At 40.1% G+C, this 27606-nt stretch overlaps 1 protein-coding gene across 5 annotated transcripts in view; it reads right to left on the reverse strand.

Annotated features, from left to right (window-relative positions):
- Positions 1-4066: 4066 nt before the first annotated feature.
- arhgef28a (Rho guanine nucleotide exchange factor (GEF) 28a) overlaps positions 4067-27606 on the reverse strand; it is a 50734-nt gene continuing 27194 nt past the window's right edge. For 2 of the 5 annotated variants that reach the window (XM_028025550.1, XM_028025548.1), the window contains 22 exons: positions 27189-27231; positions 26371-26472; positions 25707-25830; positions 24484-24619; positions 24356-24411; positions 24208-24268; positions 23942-24077; positions 23729-23856; positions 22193-22339; positions 21636-21886; positions 21444-21569; positions 21241-21358; positions 20891-21139; positions 20704-20780; positions 20441-20619; positions 19642-19733; positions 19349-19534; positions 18232-18443; positions 17549-17596; positions 15391-15909; positions 11789-12038; positions 4067-6109 (listed from right to left, as the gene is read on the reverse strand). In XM_028025550.1, coding sequence (XP_027881351.1) covers positions 5955-6109; positions 11789-12038; positions 15391-15909; positions 17549-17596; positions 18232-18443; positions 19349-19534; positions 19642-19733; positions 20441-20619; positions 20704-20780; positions 20891-21139; positions 21241-21358; positions 21444-21569; positions 21636-21886; positions 22193-22339; positions 23729-23856; positions 23942-24077; positions 24208-24268; positions 24356-24411; positions 24484-24619; positions 25707-25830; positions 26371-26472; positions 27189-27231 — 3395 coding nt within the window. In that variant the 3' untranslated portion in view covers positions 4067-5954. The remainder of the gene's footprint in view (positions 6110-11788; positions 12039-15390; positions 15910-17548; positions 17597-18231; positions 18444-19348; positions 19535-19641; positions 19734-20440; positions 20620-20703; positions 20781-20890; positions 21140-21240; positions 21359-21443; positions 21570-21635; positions 21887-22192; positions 22340-23728; positions 23857-23941; positions 24078-24207; positions 24269-24355; positions 24412-24483; positions 24620-25706; positions 25831-26370; positions 26473-27188; positions 27232-27606) is intronic. The other 3 variants (XM_028025552.1, XM_028025551.1, XM_028025549.1) reach the window with 2 other exon arrangements.

Genomic DNA, 27606 nt, shown 5'->3' on the forward strand with positions numbered 1-27606 from the left:
TTTTTTTGTTTGTTTTGTGTGTGTGTTTTATTTTCCTAATTCAACAATTGTGTTGTTTGAAACGAGCACTTACCTTTCCAGCTGTGTTTCCTCAGAAAGGTGGAGCAGCAACACGGGGAAAACGAAACAAAACAAAAAAAACGTTCCACGTGATGCTTAAAAAGCGCTGGAGCATACCATCTAAATTAGGAGGGGTACGACTTTTGAGAAGTTATGTTACGTTAAATTTATTCTTTGATTGACCTTAGATTAGTTCAGCTGCAATGATTTGTGTGTATGTAAATATTTATTGGTGCCACTTGTCATTTTGGTGTTAGGTTTGTGTAAATAATGCTTATTTCTTCATTTTATTTTATTTTTTTTGGTTTTGTTTTGTTTTTTGATTACCCCTTTTTCTTGGCGTGTCTGATGCAAATGTGACCTGAAGTCATTAAATAAATCCACCTCAATCTTCTCTCCGCCGGTCAAAGTGACGCTCACGGAAAGCAAAAGATGCTCGATTTTAGAGGAAGAATAAATAAAGTGAATTCTGCTTCTGTAACCGGAGAGGCGACGTTAGATTTTCACCTCTTTGTGTTTGTTTGGTTTTTTTTTAGGCTCACGCAGCTTCTTTTGCGTCAGAGCTGTAGTTGGAGTATGATTGTTGTTTTTGTTTTTTTTGTTTTTGTTTTTTTGCGTTAAGCAACAAAAAACGCTATAGACTTTGAATCCGCTGAAAGGAGTTTAAACAGATACATTGAGCAACACAAAATTGAAACCATTGTGAAGAGGAAAGGCTGGTGAATGAGCTCCAGAGAACCAACTTCCAAACTAGATCCGTATGTTGAATAATCTTTGGTAGATTCTTCCACAGGCTAAAGCAGAAACCTATAGAAACCCCCACAAAACAACAGCAGATCCGGTTGTGGATTTCTCGTGTTATTCTGAACAGTTTGTATTTACTCTGAACCTCGCCCTGTCACCATTTTTCACCCGAAGAGAAATCTAATAACCTGTATATATTCTGTGCATTGTTCAGGTTTCTCATCAAAGCGTGCCTCGGTGGGATGCACTTTAATGGCTGTTATTTATACTCGGGCCTGGGTGGCTTTATTCCGCGCACCCACAGAAATCATTACGCTTCCCCCCTCGGGGACAAACGGAGCGATTTGCGTTTTACTCTTGCAGATGACTCAGCGGGAATACGGCTCTCCTTCGTCGGCTTCGCCTTTTGGGTTATTGGTTACCCTCCGCTGAGGTCATTAAAAATCAACTAAAGAGAGACACGGAGGACACGAACGGGGCTTTCTGAACGGTAATGGGGAGGGAGAAGCTTTTAATTATTGGACTCACACACACACGCGCACACACACGCACGCACCAAGGACGTGATGGAAACCCTGAGGGGATGAAAAATCCAGGTTTTACAGAAAAACAGAGAGATTTTGTTTTATTACTGTTAATATGCAGAGAAATAGATGTGGAGCCAATACTCTGGTGCTTTTATATTGGTAATCTGGACATTAGAAAAATACATATTTATTATTATTATTATTTCAGACAATAATAAACTGTCAGCAGAAGTGGAAGCATGAACAGGATTATTGACTCATAGGGATTTTGCGATAAACCAACACACAGTTGTGCGTAACAGAAAAGCCAAAGAAAACTAAGATGTATTCTCCTGTCTTTTTTTTTTTTCAAAATAAATGACGGTGTGTGTCGATTCTACCGCAGAGATCTTTTTGAGACATTCCTCTCCCAGCTGTGCAGCGAGGATGGCGTGTTTATGGCAATGGTTGTTTTCCTCCACACGTATGAAAGCAGACCAACTTTTCAATTTCGATTTGACTAGAGTGTTTTTTTTACTCGTTTGTTGTGCCCCCCCGGTTTGTGGCAAAATCTCAATTGGACGTGTCATTTTGGGCGGACAAAGGCATGTCTCGGTAGGTTTGCAAGTTGCTCTCCTTTTGTTTTCACGTGTTGGATTGGTGAGATGTTCAAAAGCTTGGGATGTTGTTTTATAATGTAATTTGGTGTGAGGAATCAGGGTAAAAAAAAAAAAAAAAAAAAAAAAGCTGAGTTCGAATGATTTTTAATTCATAATCCAAAAAAAGAGAAGTTGAAAACAATGCTGTTTTTTCCATTCTCTTCACAATTATTCAATAACTTGCATTGGCCTAGCACATAAAATCCCAATAAAACGCATTGAGGTTTGCGGTAGTGGTAGCAGTTTAAATTGCGTTGCCATATCTCCACTAAATGCATGCGAAAGCGCTCAGTAGCTACAGTAAGACGTGCCTCCATTTCAGTCTCTTAGCGCTAATATTTCCCATTCAAACAGCTGTTCAAGTTTCCTTTTGTGCAGAACCGCAGTCTTTAACATGGGAGAGGGGGTAACATTACCTAATCATTTCAAAACTGATTAGAGTTGCGTGTTTGATGCCAAGTTCGACCGGAGCTGAAGGAACTGACACCACCATGAACAGTAGAACAGGATGGATCCCTGATGGTCTGTTCGAAGCAAAGAGAATCAAATTCAAGGGAAACCGCAGACTAATGCAGTAGAAGCGGCACACATAAGAAGGAAGAACTAATATACGGTGCTGTATATTGGAAAAAAAAAACTAACATAGAAATAATATCCTTAACATTTAAGACCAGCTACTTAGATGTGTTGTATTTAAATCTTTTTTTTTTTTTTTTTGCTCCCTGTGTGATATACAATCAGAATAAATTGTTACAAATGACTAACAATAACTAAGTTGAATCCATTTCTAAATAGTAAAGCCTGAATGGAGTGTTTTAGGTTCCTGGTAGAAACAGTGGAACTGCATTATGTAATTACAGACACCGTTTCAGGTTTCTCTGTGGTACCAACATCAGGAAACTCCAACATCTTGGCTTTGTTCTCTTCAAGCCAATTAGTCACTAATTTACTGGTGTGCTTCTGTTCAGTGTCTTTTACTTCTCATGAAAAGTGCACCAGTCCCTCGAGGAGCCGATGGCCCACATGTCGCCGGCTTCAACGCGTCACCCGTTCTCTTTGATATTCAACAATGGTCGTTGTGTTGCAACTTGGATTTTGTTTTTGTATCAAACCACAGAGAATGCCTCCAAATAATTAAGTAGTTGACATTTTTTGCACTTGAAAAACTGAAATCTGGCTTTTGGAGTAATGGCTTCTTCCTCACTGAACGGCCTTTCAGCCCATGTTGGAGCAGGACTCAGTTTACTCTCTTACCTTTCTGGTGGGATGAATAGATATATTTTTCTCAAAAGAATTTAGTATTTCTCAAGGACATAGAAGCCACCATGGCGTTTACGCTCTTCGATATTTGTTTGATGAACATGACGCCTCTGGGCTTCTGGAAATCGAACCCAAAGATTAACCAGACTTCTCTGATTGATCATTTAATCCCTGGTATGTCGGATGTGTTTATTGATCTCCGTGATGCTGTTGATGAGTAAATTGAATAAATATATGCCACACTTTTCAGGTTTTTTATTTAGAAAAATAAATAGTCTTCCTGCTCTTTCGCTGTCATATAAAATCCCCCAAAAACGTAAAATAAATAAATAAATAAAATTACGTGAATTTTGTGAAGGAACATCACTTCAAAAAGTAAACATATCGGACCAGATAAAAGAATGGCTGATGAGGAAGGATGTACAGGCTGATTTAATATAATGAGCGGTATATTCAGGGTGTAGCTGGAACACCGGTCTCACATTTCTGCTCTCCTCTGACAGCAGCACAGACACAGATGGTTCATAATAAATAAGGGGAAGCTGCAGCTGAGCGATCTTTCTCCATAACAGAACTGACCTGGATTTTCTCTACTATTTAAACCAACAACATCATAAGTAGAATGTTTAAAAGTCTTAAATGTCTTTTTTTGTTTGCTTTGTTTTGTACTGACGGTGACTGCAATTCTGAGGTGCAGTCCGACACCGAGTCATTGACATTCATGCACCTGGTCTGCCACCTGTCACCGCTGGCAGCTGAACAGCGGCCAGTCGCGCTCACATCTGTTTGCACCCATGGAGACACCGCACAGCGAAATCAAGGACATGATACATGGGGTGATGCTTGCGGCTGCGCCACTCGTTGGTGCAGTTTTATTGAAATAGTAAAACAAAAGTGGATTTTTACTTAACAAGCCAAAAGGAAAACAAAACTCAGGTCTCGGGAGTCCACAAATGACATTTTATCGATACGTGTGGCTATTTAACGCTCATGGAATGACGACGTTCACACAGTTACACAATTATGTACAAATCGACCTTTTAAGAAGAAAAAAACCCGGTAAAACCTAAATTGTTATGCAATAAATAAATAACGAACATATTTTCTGTACATTTTACTAAATACCACATTAAATACTGCCACTGCTTTACTGCCCTTGCAGCAAACGTAAAAGAAAACAGAAAAATTGAATAATTTTCTGTCTTGTAGTGCATGTAAAAACAACGGGGCACGGCTAAAGCATTGGCACAGATCTGTTTTAAGAAAGCAAAATGCTCTGGAGAAACAGCATGCAAATGCACAACATGAATATTCAAGTGCAATCGCTCAGAAGTAAGCAGAACAGCATCAGGAAGGCAACTTTGTATTATTATGGGCACTTCAAAAATATTCTCAGGACAGTTTACAACCTGTAAGGTTTAACATGTTTTCTCTTTTTCATAAAATATAATGGAAGAGATGAAAGCCTTCTATGCATGCAGGGTTGAGTGAGTTAGCAGAATTGTGGTTTTAGCTAAATTCTTGCTAAAAAAGGCAAATGCCAAAATTATTTTTGCATTTAAGGCAAAGTGAAGGTAGCCTCGCTCATTTACAAACCGAAGGTCTTTGTTAAATAAATGCAGAAATTGTTTGAAGAATATATGTCAATTAAAAAAAAACAAAAAACATTTCAATCACACTGCCACCTTAACGACTTAGTCCGGATTTTAAAAATAAAGTTCTATGAAGTTGATATCATAGAGATAACCGGAGATGGTTTCTGTTGCAGATATGTCATGTCAGTAAGTTTCTTAGAAAACAAAAGCAATCCTCAGTGTTTAAAGGCTAACAGCTAGCCAGAAACGGGGCTAAGCTATTCAAAACAAGTCAAACTGAAAGTGTTCACATCCGTTGAGATATGGATGATATAAACAAAAACAGTGTATATGCAAAAAAAGAAAAAGGTTATATGGCAGTTTAAGTGAACCCTATTTTATTGTTCGTTAAACTGCCTTACTTTTCTATTCTGTACTCAGTACAGCACACGTTTCACACAGGAAGATCATTGGTGGCGCACCACCTTCTTCTTTCATTTCCTGTGTAAATAACCATCGACTACTGTTTAAATATCCACTCAAAGCAAACCTAACAATGGTATTTTTAGTGTTTTCGTAAACCACTATGACGTTTCTGGGACTGAACTTGTTTTACAACTAGCTAGCTAGCTGTTAGCTTCAGCCTTTGAGAAATATTAATCTCAGTTTACATCAAATGGAGACATCAAGAGAGTTATCTGCAGCTGAAATATGACCATCTTACAATCCTGCTAACATCACCTCGCTTCAAAAACCACCAAACTATTCCTAAAGTAGGATTTGCTGTACTTGAAGTGTTTGCTTCTACTGTTTCGTGTTAATCCCTGATTTAACAAGCACAGCAACAGAAGTGCAACATTTCTCCTGCAATCATGTCAGACGTTATTTTTTCTTTAAACCGAGAGGCAACATGTGTTCACGGACAACAGGTCTGCTAAGCTGCTCTGTAATTTACTGGAGTTGCAAGAAAAAGTAGGGCTTGCTGACATTTTCATTGATACAGGGTAGAGCCTCAGTTAAAGGATCTTTTTCAAGAGCATTAAATATAGTGCGCAAGAGATGAGATGCATGGGAGAGGAGACGGCAGTGAGAGGCGTGTGAGGCAAAATATAAGATGGAAATGTTTCCGGGTGTCTGACATGGTTCAACATTCACAGGAACACGATCGTTTCCCTTCCCTCCTCCTGATTGCTGTCCGTCTCCAAGGAAACCAGCGTGCTCAGCTCCAGATGATGCTCACTGGGATGTGGGAGCTCCGGATCGGGGTCAGCTGTCGACATCCAGGTGTTACCATTGTAGCTGTGCTCTGAGTGAACACAAAAGAAAAAAAAAAAAGACAAGACAGTTCAATTCCACACAGTAACTCCTCAACCTAGGTAGAGAGACATTAAATAAGCCTATTCAAAAGAGAAAATAAAGTTTTTTGAGAATGCTCAAAGGTTTACAGTGATTGGTAGAAGATGGGTCAACCTTACACAAATTTTCACAACAGTGAACTGGATTTTGCCTGCTGGAGCTGCTCTAACTGAGTTAGATTTGTTGCTTTCAAACATCTTTTCAGTTTTGCCTGAAGATTTTCTCATCAATCAACCACTTTGAAATTAATTTGGTGACATAATCAAAGACTCAGTTAAACCTACTGTAAGCTTTACCTTCCTGACTGAAAGGTAAAGCTACCTTCTTAAAAGTTCTATCCCTAAACAGGATATAAATCAATTATTTAAATTATTTAAACACATTTTGTGAAGTGCACCAATCAAAACATCTCCACAGCATGATGTTACAACATCTGTACTTCACAAAGTGTAATCTGGATTTTTTTTTAGGCTTCTTTTGAGAGGAATGGCATCTTTCTTTAAAGAAATGTTTGGTTTACTGGGAATAAAGCAAATCAGTCATTCCATTATGCAGAGTTTCTGAATATCTGCGTTCATATTTCAGAGTCTAAACACTGTGTTGAGTTGACACGTAAAAAACTTTTTGAAAATTATTGAATTGAATTTACTTTTTTATGCTTAAGATCATCAAAACCCTTATTACTGCTAATGCTTGAAAGAGTTAGGTTCATAGTTCAGCAAGTGCTGCTAAATTATTTAACAATCTCGCCCTGATTAGCCAACCAGTGTTTTTCTAATCGCAGTGGGTTTTTTAAGATCAAAGTACGAGGTTCATGCAATAACAGATTCTAAAGTCAGTTCCCTTCATCTCAGCACTATCCAATGTATCCTCTGTTTATGATAATCTAAAACTTAGGACTTGACTTTAAGGAGCCCTGCCGGCTCACTCTTGGTGATAATACAGGGTCTGAGATACTAAACAGATTAAATAATATGTAGTTATTCTAACAAACAAAATCATAAAAAGGCAGTAATATGTGGGTTGCATGTAGTTGTGCATTTAGGGTAGAGCTGCATCTTTATGTTTGTCTTAATGGACGGGCTGTCTAGTATTAGGGTAGGTGTGCTGTCATGGTAACAGATGGCATGAACTGTAAATTGCCTCATTGTGTCCCTGCAGGAAAGTCTCTCTGTCTGATTAATCATACGAGCGTCTGTTAGAGTCGCCCTCTCAGCCGCCACATGGTTGCTGATAGATGAGATATCAACGTGGAGCCAGATGATAAAAACACTCAATCTCTGTCATGGAGATATCCCATATTAGTAATATTCGTATACAGCTAGCAGCTTGCTTGAGAGAAAAAAAAAAAACACGCTTCAGAATTAGAAACTTTCTTTCCTGCTTGGCAAAACGCTTTCTAAATAAAATATAAACTTTAAGGTGTAAGTAGGTTGCTTGATGTTGAAGTTGTCAGTCACATCAACCATATGATATCGCTGTTTGTGGCTTGGTGTGGAAGGCAAAAAAATACCAATTCAAAAAAAAGGGTTTATTTTTATCCCACAGGGAAATTAAATGTTGTAGCTTGTATTATCCAGGCAAGGTGATGATATTCAGTAGCAGTCAGGCTCTCAAACAGGCCTCTGACTGAAGACAGTTGCTTCATTTCCAGGCAGCAGAGATGACATTTCACAGCAACATGTCCTGTATGGCACCATCAGTTTTTAGCAAACCCTGCTAACCTGCCTCATTTGCTTTTGCCGTTTCTCAATAAATCCCTACCTGGGTGTAAATGAATTGTAACCAAAGTCCTACTTTGTTCACAAATTAAAATTTGAAATTTATGGTGCGCTTATGTGCAATTTTTCAGTTTGAGATTTTTTTTTGTCTCACTTCCACGAGTTAAAGGAAGGACGGTTGTTAGACGCCTAACTGTTGAAGAACGTGTTTGATTTTCATGGCGGCGACATTAGATTTGATTTTTTTATACTTCCATGGCAACAACAGGACTTTCTTTATTTCCATGTCAACGCCAGAGAATGAAAATAAAGCAGCGGTCTCACATTTGTCACATTTTTACTTTAATTTTTCCATTCTGTTCACTTTTTTTCCCCTCACTGAAGGACGTATGACTCAGTTATGAAGCAGCAGCACAGAGAGACAGAACTCTGTGTCGCTTCAAGCCCACATACAGAAGGAACAATTAAATTAAACTAGATTTACATAAAACAGATGCTCTTATCAGCTCTTCTGCTAAGAACCTTCCAAAAACAGATGAAGATATGAATATTCATGCTGATTACTTTAGGAAGCACAGGTAAAAATGACAGACTTCAGACTCAACATAGGATCTAGATGCCTTGTTTGTTGTGTGGTCACAAAAAAAAACTCCCTCATAACAAGCCTCTGTTGTCCCAACATATTTGGACATATGGATATTTAACTACTTTGTTTAAGAAATAAAACTAATAACATTTGAAATAAAATAAGTCAATGGCCCCATTTATCTTGTATGTTCAGGACAAAGGGAAAAACAAAACCTACACCACAACTTTTGTGACAAAGCCTGGGATAGGCGCGTACGTTTTTATGATCTGCAGAAACTCGGCTGGACCCATAAACGATACGGTCGCTCAAAACACACACACTTCACTGGATACACACCGGCTGAAAAAGGCACGAACTGATATGTCCTCGGTTTGTTCGATCAGACCGCATTTTTCTGCTGCAGTGCTTTTCATTTGTTTTTTGTTTTGTGCCAGAGGGACTTCAGGGAAAACACAAGATTGTATAATTTTATTACCCAATCTTGTGCAGAGCAATGTTGAGAAATTGAATCTTAAATCTAAATGGCTTGCGGTGAAGTACCCCATCCAGTCTAGCCAAAAGCAGAATGCTGGTGCTGTCAAAACACCCTAAAAGCGATAGGATGACTTCATTGTATAGTGCCTTACAAATACCCTTTGACCTTTTGGACATAATGTAGTGTTAAAACAACAACAAAAAAAAAAGCAATGCATAATAGTAAAGTGGAAATTAAAGGTTTTACTTTGGTTTTTTTCCTTTGAAGTTCCAACTCATCCACAGTCCACTGTAAAGGTGAACTGGTTTTATCTTTTCCCGCTCTTTTTACTCACATCTCCGATCCTTTTCAGAAACTCGTGAAAAGGATCGCAACTCGTCAGCATCGTCTCGGTAAATTCCACCCAACTGCTTCAAAGAGATTACATTGTCCTGGATCAAATTATGGAAATCTACTCCGTGAAAACGTGCGTCTCAGAGAGAAGCAGTTACATGCTAAGGAGAAGAGGGGATGTGCGATCGTGTCTTGAATCATGTGACGGCACAGTGGAGAATTTGCATTTGAAAGAGGATCTTCTTTTTCTTTTTCTCACTAAAAACAGAAAGTTCCTCTGCATGCCACGGAGGGAGTGTGAGGGTGAGGTTCAATCTAAGTATAGTGACAAAGAAGCTCTTTAAATCTGCATAAAGTAAGAGGATGGGCCTTTATAGGGGTGTTTAATCAAGCAGGAAATTAAGAAAAGATCAATTATTATATTCCCCCTGTGTGGATTAGTTTGTTCCAGGCCCTTGTGGGACTCACTGAGCAATCCATTACAGAAAAAAATGATCTGAAACAACCCTGACGCTGAAAACCGCGGCCGTTATTTCCCTCGGCTTGTTAACAAGTAATTCAGGTTTCGTCGGGGCCCTGTGTGCGCTCGATGACGGGGAAGGGGTTAATAAGCTAATCAATGAACGAGAGACGGTAAACAATTCCAGGAACTCGGGCGGGTGGCGCGGGTAGCTCTTACCCACGTTCCTGCCAAGACGGACACTTGCGCCGAATGTAAACGGTTATTTTCCTCATCTACGGTGTGCGATACCAGGATGAGAGATGAGGAACGTGAGAGTGTTGCTGACTGCTGACACCTCCTGAGAGAAGAAACATAGATCCATTTGTGTCTGGATCTCTCATTCCTCTACCCCGTACCTCACACCTTCACCCCGCTCCCCACTCCCCCTGTCCGTTCACCTGCTGTGATGACAAGTCATGCAGTAATGAGTTTTGTAAAGATTTTTTATCTTTTTTTCAAGATCAATGTCCTAATCAGTCACCCGTCGCTTGTGAACTGTGATTCACGTATTGTTGTGACCCCTGGCAGGCGATAGATGGAGAATACATTGATTTTTTTTTTCTCTTCCTTTGGCAGGCCTGTGGGGCGGGTGGGAGGTGATCAGGTGGAGATGGTGAGACAATAATGTGGAGTGGGGGGTTGAGAGGAAGGGCAGACGAGGCCTCACCAGGGATACAGCCTTGAAAGCTCAGTGTGCTCTCGCAAGCGTGGGTGAAACCAGTGAAGCGCCGCTTTGTTTACATTCTCACAGGCAGAACATTTCTTCTGTCAGCTGATGGGTTGATAGCAGAACCCCTCACTGTGCCATTAGCACCAACACACCTAATCGTGTTAGGTAAAAAATTGAAATGAAAACTGGAAAATGTAATCGAAGCCATTCACTTACAGCCCTGACCACAAAATGCCGAAAGCAAAGTATCGGGAAGCGCTACCATGCACTTAGCACGTTATTTAACATTTATTTAATGGACATGTTGGCGGGTTTTTTAAATGCAAAACCTGGAAAAACCAAACAGTGGGAAAAAATGAACACACAAATGACACAAGGAATAAAGGAAGAAGGCATACAAGGGAGGAAAGATGGGAGACGGAAGGGAAGAGAAGAAAGTAAGAAATGGCTCAAGGACTAACGAGAAACAAGGAAGGAAGGAAGAAAGGTAGGAGAGGTAAAAGGAAAGGCGGAAAGGAGAAAAAGGATATGAGAAAGGACCAAAACATAAAAGACAAAAGAGAAAACACAAGGAATGACCTACAGAACGGCACCAGAAAGAAAGGAAGGGAGGACAGGACACAATGAAGGACAGAAAGAAAGAAAAAAACAATGATACAAGGAATGTATCATTGTTTCCTTCTTCCTCGAGACAGGGAGGAAGGAAAGACAAAGCATAAAAGGAAGAGGGGCAAAAAGATAACACACAGACAGTGAGACATGACCTAACATCTGGAAATACAAGCATTTCTTCAAATTTCCTTTTCTTATCCAGACAAGGAAAATACTGATCAAATTCTACAATTTTCCTGATTTTTTAAGACCACATAGGAACTATGTTTGGTAAAGATTTTGTTGGATGCAACATAATGTGCTTTACAGTTACAAAATAAATATATGTTGCATTTCATATTAATACAATAGCAAGAATTTAACTCATATAACTAACACTGCAGTCTGCTTTATGAGCATAAAAAGACTTTAGATGTTTGGGAGTTTTCTTGGTCAAAGTAGATATTTGAAATATTTCAATATGGCTTATTCAATTGAAAACTAATCAAAATCTTAAAAACAGTAATTCCTTCATTCAATTAAATGGTTTACATGTTACATGGTGGATGATGGGACTCAACTGAGTCTTTAATTCAAGCCTACATTACAAAAGGAGGCAACGAGGTAACACCAATTATCTGGTCAATGCCAATTAGCATTTATTGCTAATTTAATGTCAATGACAATTTAAAGATATTAACATACAATAAACCAGCCTTCTATGAACACGGTTTTAGGTATTTCTTACCACCGGTTGAGTGCTTCGGACTTCCCAGGGGATTAGTGTAGATGTATCCAGTGCCGTGCGGGCTCGTAACACCGGGGTACTGTCTGTTGTTGGATCTGTCCAACAAGCTGTTGAAACAATTGTGTGCTCTCGGGTCGTTCCGTTTGTGGTGGAAGTGGCGATTGTTGACGCTGCCGCCAGCAAACGCCGCCTCGTTCACAAACACAGAGCCGTTGCCGAAGTGCTGTCTGGAGTTGTTTGGCGGAGAGGCCTGTCAGGCAGAGAAAAATCCCACCGTTACGTTTCTCGGGTTGAAAGCAGCGTGAATTCAAAGGAAATTTTAAGATGTTCCAACTGTGTCCCCAGCTGTAAAATGTTCTAGCAGCATGAGATGTTACATTGAACAAGTAACAAGTAAATTATAGTCATTGCCTATGTAAATATATTTCACAGCAAAAAACACAATGAAATAGTTCTGAGAGCATCAGTGACGAAGACTTTTCCTTTAGATGCAGGAGATCAAAGACCATTTCGGAGGTGAACCTGTCAGTATTTTCAGATGTCGACTCAGAAAAAGACCCACATTTGGACGGAACCACCAAGATACCTCAAGTCAGCTGTAGTTATTATGCCAGGCCACAAGATGGTGCTGTTATTTTAGAATGTCATGCAACGTGCATGTGTTTCTCACCTTTAGCTTCCACCTAATTGTAAATAACAACTCGTCTCCGTCTCCCAACAAAGTGCTCATGGAAAATATTCCTCATCAAGAATTATGCTAAGCTAAACTGGTTAAGTAGCACAATACAGCACAATGCTTTCTTGTTTTTGTTGTCATCTGCTCGTGCATGCGCAGAATGAACCCCACAGCCATGTGTTCTAGTTTTCATGGTGTATTAAAATAATATAAAAGATGTTTGGACTTTATTTGCTGATGTTTTGAAATCGGTCTCAAAAAGTCATGATTGGTTGTTTCCAGTGCAGACTTCTAAAACACAACGTGTTACAGTGTATTCAATTTTATGAACTGACTGATAATTAGATTTTTTTTGGTGAAAGATGTCCGTCTGGACCTGTCCAGGGTGTAACCCTGGCAACTCGTTCAATGACCGCTGACGATCCTGTCTAGTGATCACGTCAACAGGGCTTTTCCACTGTTGAGTGGAGGCAGCACAGCTAATTAGATACGACCTGAGAGCTGATATGCGAGTGTGTGTATGTATGTGTGTGTGTGTGTGTGTGTCATTCGATCCGTCTCTGACCCTATGAACTACTGCCTTAGGCTAAAACATTACCAGGGAAACATTAGGACCTCCACTGCCTCCGCTCGCCTTTTAGAAAGCACAGCTTTGTTACTGCGGCCTCCGTGGCGACTAAAATAGATGAATGGAAATACATACAGTGAGTCTGCTCAAAGCAAGGAGAGCCTTATCAAATCTAGCCTACAAAGGAAAAAAAAAGACCCACAGTGCCGTGTGTAAATTAATGAGGGAGAGGGGGAATATTGTAACCTGAGTGTGCTCATTTGTCCGCTCATTGTGGTGCAGACCCACCTGCCAGCAGAGCTCCACATACACGGAAAGAGTACTTATTACAGGGATGAAAGGATTGATTGGATTAATCATGGCAATTATGAAATAACTAATCTACTAATTTAGTAATCGAATAACTGTTAACTGGAGAATACACTCAAAAAATGGACGGTTGCTAAAAGGTAGTGCATGGGATCATCATGCACGGGGCTATCCTGAAATAATCTGATAGAAGCCACAAATAATTGAAGTTTGGACAGAGATTTAGCTTCTAGTGGGACAAAAACTGCTGTCGGACCTACAATGGAAAGGTTTATGTCAGAACGAACCCATTTGTTAGGATGCCAAGATAAAGTCCGGAGCTGAATTCAATAAGGAAGCGGCGACAAAACTTAAAAACTGATGTTCATCCGTGGTCTCCATCCAATCTGACCACCTTTGAGTGAATATCCTTTGCAAGACGTTGTATGTGGTACATGTGGCACGTTGGTTTCATCATTCAAGCCGAGGTCTGTAGCGGTCCGAGAGAGCAGAGATCCTTTATCTTCTACGCCTTTCGGCTTCAGGGCAAATTTCAGTGAGGTGCTTTTCAAACAGAGTGTCAATAATTCAAGCCCTTTAGGACACAATTGATCGGTTCCTTGGGCCGCGTGCCTCGGGTTTTAATTATTTTTGTTGAAGCTTTTATTTGCGGCGGTTTAATTATCATTAATCATTGAGATGTTCATTGGTGAGCCGAGCCGCTGAAGCGTGAAGACGAATGGCGCTGGAATTGCTCTCGTTATCACAGCTTGTACATCAAGGCTGGGTTGAGCTGCTGCGGAGGAAACGGGTGAACCGGTGTAAGCCGATAGCTCTTTGAAGAAGAAGAATCTCATTAGTGAGGTCACTGAAAGGAATACTGGACGAACCGTGCTTCATGACACCACTAGGGCTGGGCGACGTGGCCTAAAGTCAATATTGTGATATATTGAGTAGTTCACCTTGAACAATAAATGGAGGATAGCACTAAACCCCAAATCTAAACTTGCACATAATTTTTCGCAATTATGTGCAAGTTACTGATAAAAAACACACAACTGAACAAGTTTAGAAGTAAAAGAAAGTCTTACTTTCCAACATCCTTACTCTATCCAGAATATTCCCAAATAATTGCTCATTTCTGCTCCTCTTCCTCCACGACCACATCTACTGCTGGCACTTCAAAATTGTAAATTTCCTCAATTTTCTCAACCTCACTGTCTTTTTCACTTCTTGTTACAGACGGGAGCGGGTGGAGTCACATGACTAGAGGCTCTCCACATAGCGCAGCGTCTTAAAGGGTCAGTACTATGTATTTTCCAGGCACACAGTGCCATTTTATAGCAAAATAAAGTAACTATGTTACTTTAAGCTTTTATAAAAATGCTGCATATGTCAAATGTGACTTATAATCATAATTTATTGCCTTTAAATTGTGTTTTAAGGAACTATTGCTCTTTCTGAAAGTCCACTTCCAGGAAGTCATCACAACATGGCTTCTCTATTAATCTTTAAAAACGTTTTTACCAGCATTGCACCAGGAAGTAACTTGTGTAATGAGCTCAACAGATCTGCAGTTCCACCAGGTGTTTGCTAATTGCTACTGGATAGTCTGAAGGAGTTGAGTGGGGGAGGGCTGCTCCGTTAGGCGGAGGCTCAGAAGCTTGGAAACTGCAGTTCTGAGGAGAAACTAGGTCTCCCCAAGTGTTTTGCATAGCTGAATGGTTGCCACGGGAGATTAAATGATTTCTCAAACATGCACGAAAGAATCAAGGCAAGTCTAGACTTGATTTTGATGAGGGAATAACAATATAATATGATTTAAAGCTCAATAGCTTTGATTTTAAATAATACTGCCCCTTTAAAGGAATATGAGTATAGCATACCTACATACAAAAACAAGAAAGACAAAAACTACTTTTGCGTTCACTTTTTTTTTGTAACACTGAAAATACCTGCAAAATGATGTCAGCCGTAATAAAGTTTGGTTTTGGTTCATTTTTATTTTTTCTCCTCAAAGGGTCGAGCATTTCTTCCAGAGGAATGCCGATTGGAGGTTGGACTTCTTACCTGCTGCACATCCAGAGGGATGACCATGTGGGGTATCACGGCGGGAAGGCTGCTCTGCCGCCCGTGCGTCCAGGCCTGCAGCAGCTTCTGCTGGTCCTCCAGACGCTCGCGCTCCCTCTCCACGCTCCTCTGCCCCTCACGGAGGCGCTCCAGGCTCTGCTGGTACTCCTCCAGCTGCTCCTCCAGCTCCTCCCTCTCCTGCCTCAGCTTCTGCGCAGCCTGCAGGCACTTCCTCTCCCTCTCCACCAGCTGGCTCTCCTGCTCCACCTGCTGGCTCTCCTTGGCCTGGCACTCTCGCTCCCAGCGCTCCCTCTCCTGGCGCAGCTGCTCCCGGAGCCGCTGGGCCGCCGCCACCTCCTCCTTGCGCTTCTCCAGGTTGCGCTGCTTCTCCTGCTCCTGCAGCGAGTTGCCGCGGAGCCCGTGGAGGTGCAGGCAGGGACCGCGGGGCGAGGCCAGCTCGCTCGCTTGCAGGAGGAGCTTCTGGACCTCGTACCAAGTGTCCTGAATGGTTACGGCAGCCTGGCGTAAACAAGAAATAATGGTTAACCTCACCATGAACATTTATTCAGACATTTTGAAGTGTAAGTAGTCCAGTCACGATAACAAATTTTGCCGGACGATAAATTGTCCCCGAGTTATTGCAATAAACAAAGTTTTTTGTTTTTTAAAGGTTTTATTGGCTCTAGGGGCCTTTATATGATAGTGAATTGCCACGAAAGTGGGTAATAAGAAAGAGGGAAAGACATGCAGCAAAGGTCACCAGGTCGGGATTCGAACCTGAGACATCAGCGTCGACGACTAAGGCCTCCTTACGTGGGTTGTGCTGAACCCCTGCACCACCACAGCACCGTGTTTTAAGACCCTTTTCAGTTCATATAATAGCTAAGGCATAATGACTCAAGAATCAATGAACGTTTAACACTTCAACTGGAAAACATTTTGAATATCCAAAAAAGTAAACAAAATAAAAGGAACAACAAAATAAAACGAGTTATGAAGTCTCTCTAAACAAAACTGTCCTTCACAAAAAGCGGCTAGTTGAGACAAAAGCTTTTTGTCACGCAGTTTTTGTCAGTGAGGGAGAGAGAAAAGAAAAACGACACATAATGCAAATGGCAATTACTGAGCTCATTTTAATTTATCATGTGGTTAATTGATTTATTGCTTACTGCGACAGGCCTAGCCACAACAAAACAGAAAATGTTCATTTTGTTCCACCACATGCTGTACAATTTTTTAAAAATATTTTAGAAGGGCACTTTTTTTTCCTTCAGTGTAAAAAGGACAGGCATTCTAGCACCTCCTAGTGTCTACCTGTGCACGTTACTGCACATGTGCATCCTTGTTTCAGGTGATTTGAATGGCAAATTATAATGGAAATTAGAATCAGGTTCCACCGGTGACCTAGTTTTTTTCCCCCTTGCATCCACTTTACTGATAGAATCACTGGTTTTGGTTGCAGACGCATGAGGGGAAAACAAAACTTTGAATATGAAAATCACATTGTGATCAAAACCTCTAAATCCAAACAGGAAAGCGTATACACACACACACACACACAAAACAACCAAATGCAAATACATACAAACACACACACACCCTCTCTACATAAATTTACATTTTATAGTGAGAGACGAGTGTGTGCAAAGCCAAACAAAAGACCCTCCTGTGTTTCCGAACAAAAAAATAAACCATTTGGGGGAAGAGCTCCTGTTGCTTGCTTCCTTTGGCTTCAAACAGTCAAACACAGCACTGTTACTCTGTTTGTCAAACCTGTGGCTTCGGGTCTCTTCTGCAAACAAATATATCTGTGTGACGGCTAAACATAGATGAGTAAAGTCAGAATCTACCAAAGAAGGTGCAGCTTGCAAATATATATATATTGTTTCAACTTCAACGAGGTTTTCGGGGGGTTTTTTTTACAACAATTAAAAATGCTCTTTATATCTTAAAAGAATGAAAAGAGCATGAATTAAATTTTTTAGATGAAAAAAATAATAATATTGATTAGTTATTATGGCACAGTTAAAGTTTAGACTTAAAACTGTGGCAAGACTACAAATAAAAACATGAGTATCTAGGTGCAAAATTAGTAGAAATCACAAAAAACTGATTCCATTTCACAATCATGCACTACTTCTTGTTGGTCTGCTCTTACCTGCAAACTGTAGAGTAACTGAGTCAAGGTTTGGACACCCTCAGCAGCCTGTTAGAGAAGAAAAATTCAAATACCAATACAGGTCAATATAGCAATCATGTCTTTTCATGCAATATTTAACATCAGTGTCAAAATTATTCAAAATAACAAGCTGCATGGGGAGTTCAAAATGCATTTTAATCATGGCAAGAGTAGATTCATGTAGCAATTGCGCCCCCTCCAGGCAAAATGCATCAATACAGCATCATTTAGGAGCCCCCACCACCTGACAGGAGCCGATAAGAAAACGACTCATTCTTATCGGTGTAATTTAGCTCACAGGTCATAAAGGGTGCAGAGAGCAGCACAAACGCACTAACGGCTTTGGAACAAGCCTCCATATCTATTTTTAATGCTGCAGGATCTTTAAGAGCTAAATGGACTTCCCTTTATTATGAGTCTATCAATAATTCACAACATTAAGATTGAAATGTAATTCTAACAGACGGTGATCAATTATTAAAGGAACACTAGGCTGATATCTGTAAATAGGGTGGAAAAAAACCAGAACCAACCTGGGAGAGGCTGTGTTACCTCTGCAGCCCCACTTTACCTGAACTGCAGCAGTAATGGGTGGGTGCTTTTATTAACAATTTACTGCATAAAACTAGAAAAACAACAATTAAAAGAAATAAATGTTCTACCTCAAAGTCAACTATACTCTGGTGGTTTTTCTGCAAGTCAGATGTAGGCTGAAGGTCAAAACCGTCGCTCCGGTTTCCCCCGTTTTCCTCCGAAGGTTCGGATGAAGGATCGGACAGAGCGGCGGGGCTGATGGGAAACACCGAGTCCGAGTCCTGGTTGTGACTCCACAGAGAGCGGGCCTTGGATGACAGCGCGGCTTTGAGGTTCTCAGCTGAAAAGCAAATGAAAGAAAAGAAAAACACGTGGCTGAAATAAAAGAACGATACTGAGCAAGAGCAGCACCCAATGGAAAAATATGTATAATATAAGCATATTAATATTTTAAGAGACTATTTTTTTTTTTTACATTTTAATCAGAAATATAGATCATCTCTATATCAAATCTACAACACTTTATCAAATCAGGACATGAGATTCATTAATCACACGACCAAAGATTAGTTTATCTGTAATTGACCCTGATTGGCAAGTCAAACATGTAAAAAATATATTTTTTTTGCTCATTGAACACATCAATAGTCAGAACTCCCAGCATTTTTAGTCTATTAACACGTCAAGAAACAGCATGTACCCTGATGCACTATTTTCAAGTCAAATATAAATCTGATGAATATTAAGGAGCATGCTTTAATACAAAAATAGAAATAATATTTCCATTCCTTAATTTCTGCTATATTTAACACTACTACCTCTTTAAAAATCCTGCAGCATATCTATTTTTTCTCTTTTATGTGTCAAAATGTGAATGCAAATCAAAAGTATTAGAGGTAGAAGTCTCCAAAACAGTAAAATTGTTCCTCTTATTTTGAATTCGTAGGATTATATAGAAATACACAGAAGCATATGAAACAGTTTTTTTCTTTTTAGGAATGTACTTTTTTTAATCTTTAAGAAAATGCAATACTGTCTGAAAACTAAATGAAATTATTTAAATTATTCAATATTGTTTCAGTTTTGACAATCAAATAAAATTTCCTACATTTTTGGATTAATCAGTACTGCAAAGAAACCCTGTCTTTATGGATTTGCTGTGTGATATTTCAGCTAAGAAGGCAGAGATTTGTATGTATCATCTAAGTAAAACATGGCAAGAAATGCTATACTGTTATGTCCCACCTTCTTGCAGAGCAGCAGCCAGTAGCGCAGCGGCCTGCGGCAGCTCCTCTGACTGAGGCTGCACCAGCAGTCGCGGCTCCAGCAGCGCGGCGTCCGTCCTCTCGCTCAGCGCGGACAGCTCTGTGTAGATCTGCAGCTTCTCCTCCAAGCTGGAGCAGATCTGCTGGTCTTGACTCGTCAAGCTCTCTGATGCGCAGTTTCAGGCATTTCAAAAATTAGGAAAAAAATAAAAATGTCTACCTCCCAACTCCCGTCGGCAGAATATACACAACACCTACTTGGAACGAATTTACCTTGCAACTTGAGGATCTTCTGGAAACGAGCCTCAGCAGTTCGCTTCTCTTCTTCTGATTCACTTGCGTATTCCTCAGGTTCCTCAGGGCAGCTGAGTCAAACGATAAAAAACCACTAACAATATAGGAGTAAAGTTAAACATTTTTACATTTTGTCACGTTACAACTACGAATTCAAATATTTGTTCCTTCTGGATTTTATATGACGGACCAACACAAGGTAAAGTAGAAGCAATTTTTTATGTTTTGCACATTTCTTCGGAACAAATCTAATGTCTCTAAATAAAACCCAGTACACACGCATAGGTGTTTAGGATTCAGGTGTTTTTTAGATACACTCTCAGTTAGGCTACGCTTGTCACCAAATATTGTTTAACTTGTACCATGTTCTTTCCAGTGATAACTATTATTATACATGCATCTGTTTGTTGTAGTTTCTTGGTTTCATCGTTTTTCTCTTTCTGAAAGTTTAGAGACAGATTTCTAGGGTGTTTACTTGTGTTCTCTCTATGCCTCTTTTTCACTGTTTTCCCTTTAAACCTTTTCCCCAGCTTCCCGTCCCTTTCTTTTGTGACTATTACATTTGAAATAAACTCAAAGACGAAAGTCTTAAAGCTTCGCTTGTGAAAGTACATGTGTTGGGCTTCACTTTGACACTCGTACAACAATTGTGAGAGCCAAAATAAAAAACATACAGTCTTGGAGTCACATGATGCTTTGAATTTCGAGGTTGGAATGTAACAAAATATGAACGTATGAATACATCACAAGGCTCGGAACGTTCCAGACACAAACCAACCTTTCTACGGCCTCTCTAATGAGCCTCATCCAGGTATTTCGCTCCTCTTTGGATGAAGTGTGGACCTCGTACATTTCTGGGCCTGCAGAAGAGGCGCTGATCAAAAACATCCCTTTCTCCTCGTTCGCCACTTCTCGAACTATTAACTTCTGCAGCGCGATGACAGGAGGCTTTTGGTCCTGTGGAAAAAGCGTAGAAAATGCCTTAGAGTGCTAAAGGCAAGGATGATAGTAACTCCGATGATATTTATTTCTTACACTCACCACAGTAGCAAATGTGTATTTCTGGTCTTTCTCTTGAAGGAAGACGAGTACGTCTGTGAGGAGGAGCGCCAGGACATCTAGGACAGTCAACATAAGCAGAAAGTAATGTCACAAGATCAGTTTCAATATAATAACTCAATCACATTAACTGTGGAGTAACAATCAGTAGGGAATCAGATATTCTCACCTTTAAGGCGACTAGTGGCGGTCTTCCACAGCAGCATGCCCTGGTGTCTGAGAGTTTGACCCATCATGTCCTGCTTGCGGAAGGTGTTGCCGCTCTTCAGCTTGGCCGCGCTGCGGTTCTCCATGCGGTTCCACACTTCCTGTAGTCTCTGGTGGCGCTCGTATTCGCTGACTCTCAAGTCAACGCCCGCTATCGCGTCACGAACGTGAGTCAGGGCTTTGGAAAGGTTGCCATGCTCCTCCGTTTGCTCTGGAAGATCAGAAAGGACAAAAATATAGAACAATTTGGTGTACTTGTTTCAGTCTCTGCAGTGACTGTGATTTAACAGCAGAGGGCAGTTGCTGCCTAACCTTGAGTGTAGTGTAGGATCCTCTCCAGTAGCACTGGGTATTTTGTGATCCTTTGAGTTACCAGCAAAATGCATTCTGGGATCTCTCTCCGCCGCACCAAAGAGTTATGACCTTGTTGCTTTAAAAAATTATATATTTTACTACACAATGTTTAACTCCACTGAATTGTAACTATGCTAACTAAGATTTAGGACAAGAAATACCTTAATGAAGCTTTGAAATCTCTTATTATGCTGCATGAGATCCTTAAAAAAGGCTACTGCTTCGTTGTGATGACTGCAGAATTCTCCGTACACCTGCTTCATTTTTTCTCCATTCTCTCCTGAAAACTACAGACAGGTTTCATTATTGCACTGCACTCTACTACATTGGTAATTTGTAAGGTTAGTGCCAACCTGTCGGAGCAAGATGTCACCAATTTGCTGTATCAGGTAGTTCCTGTGACCCGGGGGCTGCCCGGAGCTCTGACGCCGCTCCTTCATGGCAGTGAAGAAGGCGTGGTGGAAGGCGAGCAGCTGGTCCAGGCAGGGGAACACCCGCTCCACCGACTCAGTGTCCAGCTGCACCTCTTCCTTCATGCCTCGCCGGAAAACCTCGGCCATGATGTGCAGAGTCTGAAGGTGGTGGAGCTCGGTCTGCATCAGCTCTGTGTCGGGTCAAACGCTCGATCAGTACCAGCTACAAACGTCAATCCAAAGTCAAATATTGTTGTAATGTGAAAGAAAAAAAAAAAGAGATTTAACTAAAACAGATGAAGGCAAAGACTTCTCTTTTTTCCTTTTTCTCTTCTGCTTCACAACTATGCAACAACTTCATATTGGTCTTTCATAACTCGTGGTGTCAAGAGGAAAAGAAACGCTGCACAAAAATGTTACTCAATCTGACAATTTTTTAAACATTCATGTGATTACAGCACATGAGAAAACAAATCATCCCTTTAACATTTGCTTACCGTAGATAACATCCTGCCTCTTGACAGCCCGCTTGTCTTGCCTCTTGCAAAACTTGTGCTCCACCGTCAAACTCCACGACTCGGCCTCATAATCAGCAGAATCCGCTAATACGTTGCCGTGAGTCTGAATGTACGAGTCCACACAGTCTGAGGAGAGAGAAAGGAACAAAATGACATCTGATCGTTTTTATTTTTAATAAACAGTCTTCACTACGCTTTTAAAACGGACGTCCGCTTTGATATATTTTGTTCTCAGCATTTGCTTGCACTTTGAGCAAGCAGCATGCAAAGAAATTCAGTTAAAAAGACTCATTTCTTTTCTCATCCTTATCAGCCACATCCACCATTAGCTGGCTGTGAGGGAAAAAAATTAGAGGCTAAATTTGGAAGATGCCAAGCCTAATTTAAAAAAAAGAATTGTGCTCAACTCAGTTCAGAACAATTCTTTGTTCTGAAAAGATTTTTCGCCATCAGATATAAAGGGTGAGATGATCAAGGATGTTGATTCTCAACACATTTTTGAAGATCAAATACTTTAATGTCATTTTTATGTTCATTTAAATTGACTTAAGCTTAAATATCACTAAGAGGTCATACATAGTACATTCAAACGTACACCGGGAGGGACTCCAGGAATAACTGGAGAAGCCACAGAAAAATAATTATTGAAAATTCGATGGAAATTTAATTTCCCCTTTACTTTCAAACCATTTGAAGTGAAAATAATGACTGTGCAAAATGCTTTTTCTTATTTTTTTCACCTACATCTATTACTGAAGATCTTTTTTTGAGATAAGAAACTTGCTTTTCTTCAGTCATTTACCACATTGAGGGAATGAGTGCCAGACTATGTGGGTTAAAAGCAACGCATTTATTTTAGAGATGTACAAAGGAATTGGTTGTGACCAGAAAAAGCTGACTTTAAGGTTGAACAGACCCTCAAAAATCTGATATTATTTTGCTCAGAGTAGGCAACAAACCCAAGCGTTAACAGATTATGCTAACAACACAACAACCAGTTGTTTTAGCAACAAGACTAGAAGTTAGCTGCAGCATTTTCAGTGTCAGGGAGGTGTTTCAAAATTAAATCAATGTCAAAGCACAAAACCTGTAAGAAACAGATTAAAATAAAATTACATTTATTTTGCACACAGACATGCTAGCTGTTCTTTGATTCAATGTGGGTCGACTTTTGGAGATTTTAGTTAGGGACTTAGTCTACATTCTAAAAAACACATTTGGAAAAATGTATTTATTTATTTTTCTGCAATTACAATAACCTAATTGCTAATTCAAGATGCTAAAGGTAGATTTAAATTTCAGCTCAACAGAAGCCATTTCACTAACAGAGTGTGGCATTGCCTCCGCTTATGAAAAATACAAATATTGTCTGCTAATGATAGAAAATCTAGAGCAAAATATTTTGATCGGTGAAAAATCAGGATCTAGCTTTACGAAGCAGGAGAACAGAAACCGTAATCGACGCATGTCTAGTTTTTGTTTTGCTTTGTGGATTTTTTCAACATGAAGCCTTACTGGATCTCATACCGTCTCCGAAGGATGACTCATTAGAGGCAGAGGAGCCCGGAGTTGGCAGGAGCTCCTCCGAGTGGCTTTTCGGCCTCAGGGCTTCAGATTCTGTCTCTGAACTCTCGCTGAGCATACTGTACCACAAAGTAGAAAACGGGAGTGTGTTATTACTGTTATCATTCCATTAATCTATATAATAAACTACGATTGCTCAATGACCTGTCACTGTTGGGTAAGCTTCCAGGCAAAGAGCATGACTGTGTCCCCGTGTCCTTCCTCTCCCTTGGGGTGAGGACAGGTTGAGAAGCAGAAATGGGGATCACAAAATGGGAAGGACTGTCTCTCACTGTGAAGTCTGAGGGGAAAGCAGACAAAGATCCATTGTTATATTTAAAAAAATAAAAATAAAAATAAGCAAATGCCAAACTTTTTTCTGCATTGTTTTGTTAAATCTGTAATGATCGACTTAGACTGTAAAATCTTACTCTGTGGAAGAGACGCCGTCTTGCTTTTCTCCACGGTCATCGCACATCTATCCTGTAGTTTCTAAGTAGCATATAAGAAAATCTGATTAAAACTCTATTCAGATCATTTTATTTTTTAAGTAGAGAACCAAATAAAAAGCAGACCAACCTTCAAGCACGGTGGGACAGACTCCTTACAGCTCTTATGGACAATAGCAGTGCAACCTGAGGGAGGAACAAATCACTGCTGATTTCAGTCGGATGACTCCGGTGTGTGTGAGTTTACCTTTCACTCACCTGAACAGTGCAGAAGGTCCTTTCCAGAAGCTGGTTTGTCACACACCACACACAGTGTGGGACCTAAACAGGGACCCGTTCCAAACCAGTGGCCATTCAGGTGCCTATCCTTGGCTTCTCTGTCCTTCCCTTTCCCCTTCGAAAACCATGCCAGAGACATAGGTGTCAACAGCCAAACCGTACAGATAATTACACCTACATCTACGGTGTAACAGTTGCATTAAAGACAAGCTTCGGACAATGTCTTCTAAAGTTTCGATTTCACACGTTAAATATACCTCGAGCCCGAGGGGGAAAAAAAACAAAACATGGAAGCAAATCCCGCCTCTCTCCAAGCTGTAAGAAAAGTCCTGGGACTCGGAAGCAGACCAAAGTGTAAACAACAGATTGAAATCGGGGAGGGTTTCCAGTCCCTGTGCTGACTCGACAACCGCGGATTAATCATTGAAAGGAAAGAGGCCGGACACCATGTTTGGTCTGTCGCTCTGACCTTGAGTTATTCCCAGAACTGTTTCCTGGTTGTGTCTCCCAGAAAGACAAAAGACAAAAGACGCATAGTTCATATCAGAGACCAGAGCTGGGAACTGTAAAGCTTCAGCATCTTTACTGAGACTAAAACTGAGACTGGAAGTGGGATTTATTTTATACAGTACAGTGCTACTGTTCAAAAAACACTCCATAATAGTGTTAGGATCAGGTTACGAAAATGATGGGTAATGTTGAGTTCAAGGTGGAGCGATCAATTTTGTGGGATTTATTATAACAACTTAAAATGAAAAGAAAGGATTTAAAATTAAAATTATTAGGATGTACAGTAAATGGCTCTAAAAATAAACATCCTCATCATGAACTAGTTTTGTAGTGTAACTTTAGCACTCAAAATCAGAAATATTTTGTAATGTTTCAAATCAATTAATATTTATTGATGATCACACGGAACCAAGAGTGGGGAAGAAATTTCAAGCAGCAGAATTAACAATCCGAACCATGATGTCTGTTTTGGGAGTTTGCACTCAGTTTATTGATATCATAATAAACCACAATTCATATAATAACAGCTAAAAGTATTAAACCATACTGTTATTGCTTCTGCTTAGTTCCAGGTACTGCAGTCTGACCGGTTTTTCTCAACAGCCACAAAAACCGAGCCTTAACGACAACATTGATGCTCCTCCAATATGCATCCCTAGTTGGAAATCTGCAGTTTGGCTTGTTGGCTTTACCTTGTTCTTGTTGCGTGTGCTGGACATCCTGTTCTTCAGAAAGCTGAATGTGCGAATGACTTTATACTTCTCTGACTCTGCCTTGGTGGGAATGTTGCACTTCTCCAACTCTTCTTCTTCAATCCTGCACAACAAAAAAGGTCCCAAAGTTTTGCAACTCCAGATACAGAGTGGATGATCTTCATAAGGCAGACTCAAAATTGTCACATTTTTTTCTTCTTCTTCCTGGGAAGTAAAGAAAACAACAAAAGCAAGCAGAACTGGCTGGTTTTGAGATAAATCTCCAGGCAAAGGAAATGTATCCGGTTAGTTTAAGGTGCAAAGGTTCATTCTCAAATCGGATGTGTTTCGGAGCGGAGCATTCCCGGAGAGTCAAAGCATCTCAAGAATCCTTTTCGTTAGTAAGTAAAATGTAAGAAAACAGTTTTCCACTTCTGCACTGCTGGGACGTGAGAGCGAGTAAGAGGTAGAAGCAGAGGTAAAGGCTAAAAACATCCAAGACGGACTAAGATGCCTGTGCATGCTACAGTCAGTGGGAGCTCAAGTTGCTCTAGCGCTGTTTGGAGCCAGATGGGGACGGAGCTACCAGTTTTGTTTTTGGTTAGTATCTTCAGCTGTGGGACAGTCAGGGAGAGGTCAACAGAGGTCGGTCCCGTACACATACTCTTTGAGAAACTCAGACAGGGTGAGATGCTGCAGCGACTCTGCCAGCTCAGCGCTGCCCTCATCGTCAGCGGACTGGGCCCGCTTACGGAACCTAACCTCTCTGGAAAACACACGGACACACACACTGAAGCTTTGTGAAGCCATACAAATAAATAGACATCATACACTGCTTGTAAAATATTAAAGTTTATCTCTGCGATTTACAGCCGGTCTGATTTCTTCCTCTAAGACTAAGTGGTTATCAGGGAGAAAATGGATGGCAATGAAATATTTGACTTTGATTGGGTTGGAACAGGAGCTAAATGATGAAGGGAATATAAAATGTAAATAATGAAGTCGTTTTATTTTAGCCAGAAGCCACAAGTTAAACCATCCCCTCCTTTAAGAAAAGTATCGGCAGCATCATGCTTTAGGATAATAGTTGAAGCGAAGGTGGAAGGAGTTAAATATCAGTAAATACAGGGCAAACTTTGATAAAAACCTATTAGAGGCTGCAAAATACCTGAGGCAGAGAAGTTCACCTGTTGTATGTTTTGGGTGATAATGACCCAAAACATACAACCAGAACTACTATGGAATCCATTTGAAAACAGACAGGGATGAGTGAGTTAGCGAAGTCTTGCTAAGTTTTTTTTTAACTAAATAAATATTCCTTCTACTTGACAGCTATTGCTCTACTTTGTTTTGGTCTATCACATGCAAAGTGACAGAATGTAAAAAAAAAAAAAAAGAGAGAAAGAAATTCAAGATATATTAAGATATTCATTGAAACTGCAAAGAAAAGAAAAATAAGAGTCCGGTATAAAAAATTAATACCTTTTATCATTGGACTGCTCTGAAATGCTGGAGGCTCTTTGTTCTGCAGAGAGATGCAACAAGAGAAGCTGTTAAAGTCCTTGATAGACAACAAAAAGAAAAGCTGCAAAAACATCAATAATAATAATAAAGCCTCAACAACTTTCAGTCTTTAACGGTTTGAGATTTGAAAATCATGAGTGTTTGTGACGAAGGCAAACAAACTGTCTGATCTTCTTCATCCATTCTGAAAACTGATCTGAGATGTACAGTAGCTGTGCTGATATATGACAACTTCATCAAAACAGGAACAGTAAATATTAAAGCAGAAACTCCATTTTATCATGAATCCTTCCAGATTACAAGAAAATAGCAAAAAAAAAAAACTATGACAAAGTACTTTATCAATTTCAATTCATCTAAAACTTGTAAAGGGAGC

The sequence above is a fragment of the Xiphophorus couchianus genome, chromosome 8 (assembly GCF_001444195.1).
Source record: "Xiphophorus couchianus chromosome 8, X_couchianus-1.0, whole genome shotgun sequence".
In the NCBI taxonomy this organism is placed as follows: Eukaryota; Metazoa; Chordata; class Actinopteri; order Cyprinodontiformes; family Poeciliidae; genus Xiphophorus; species Xiphophorus couchianus.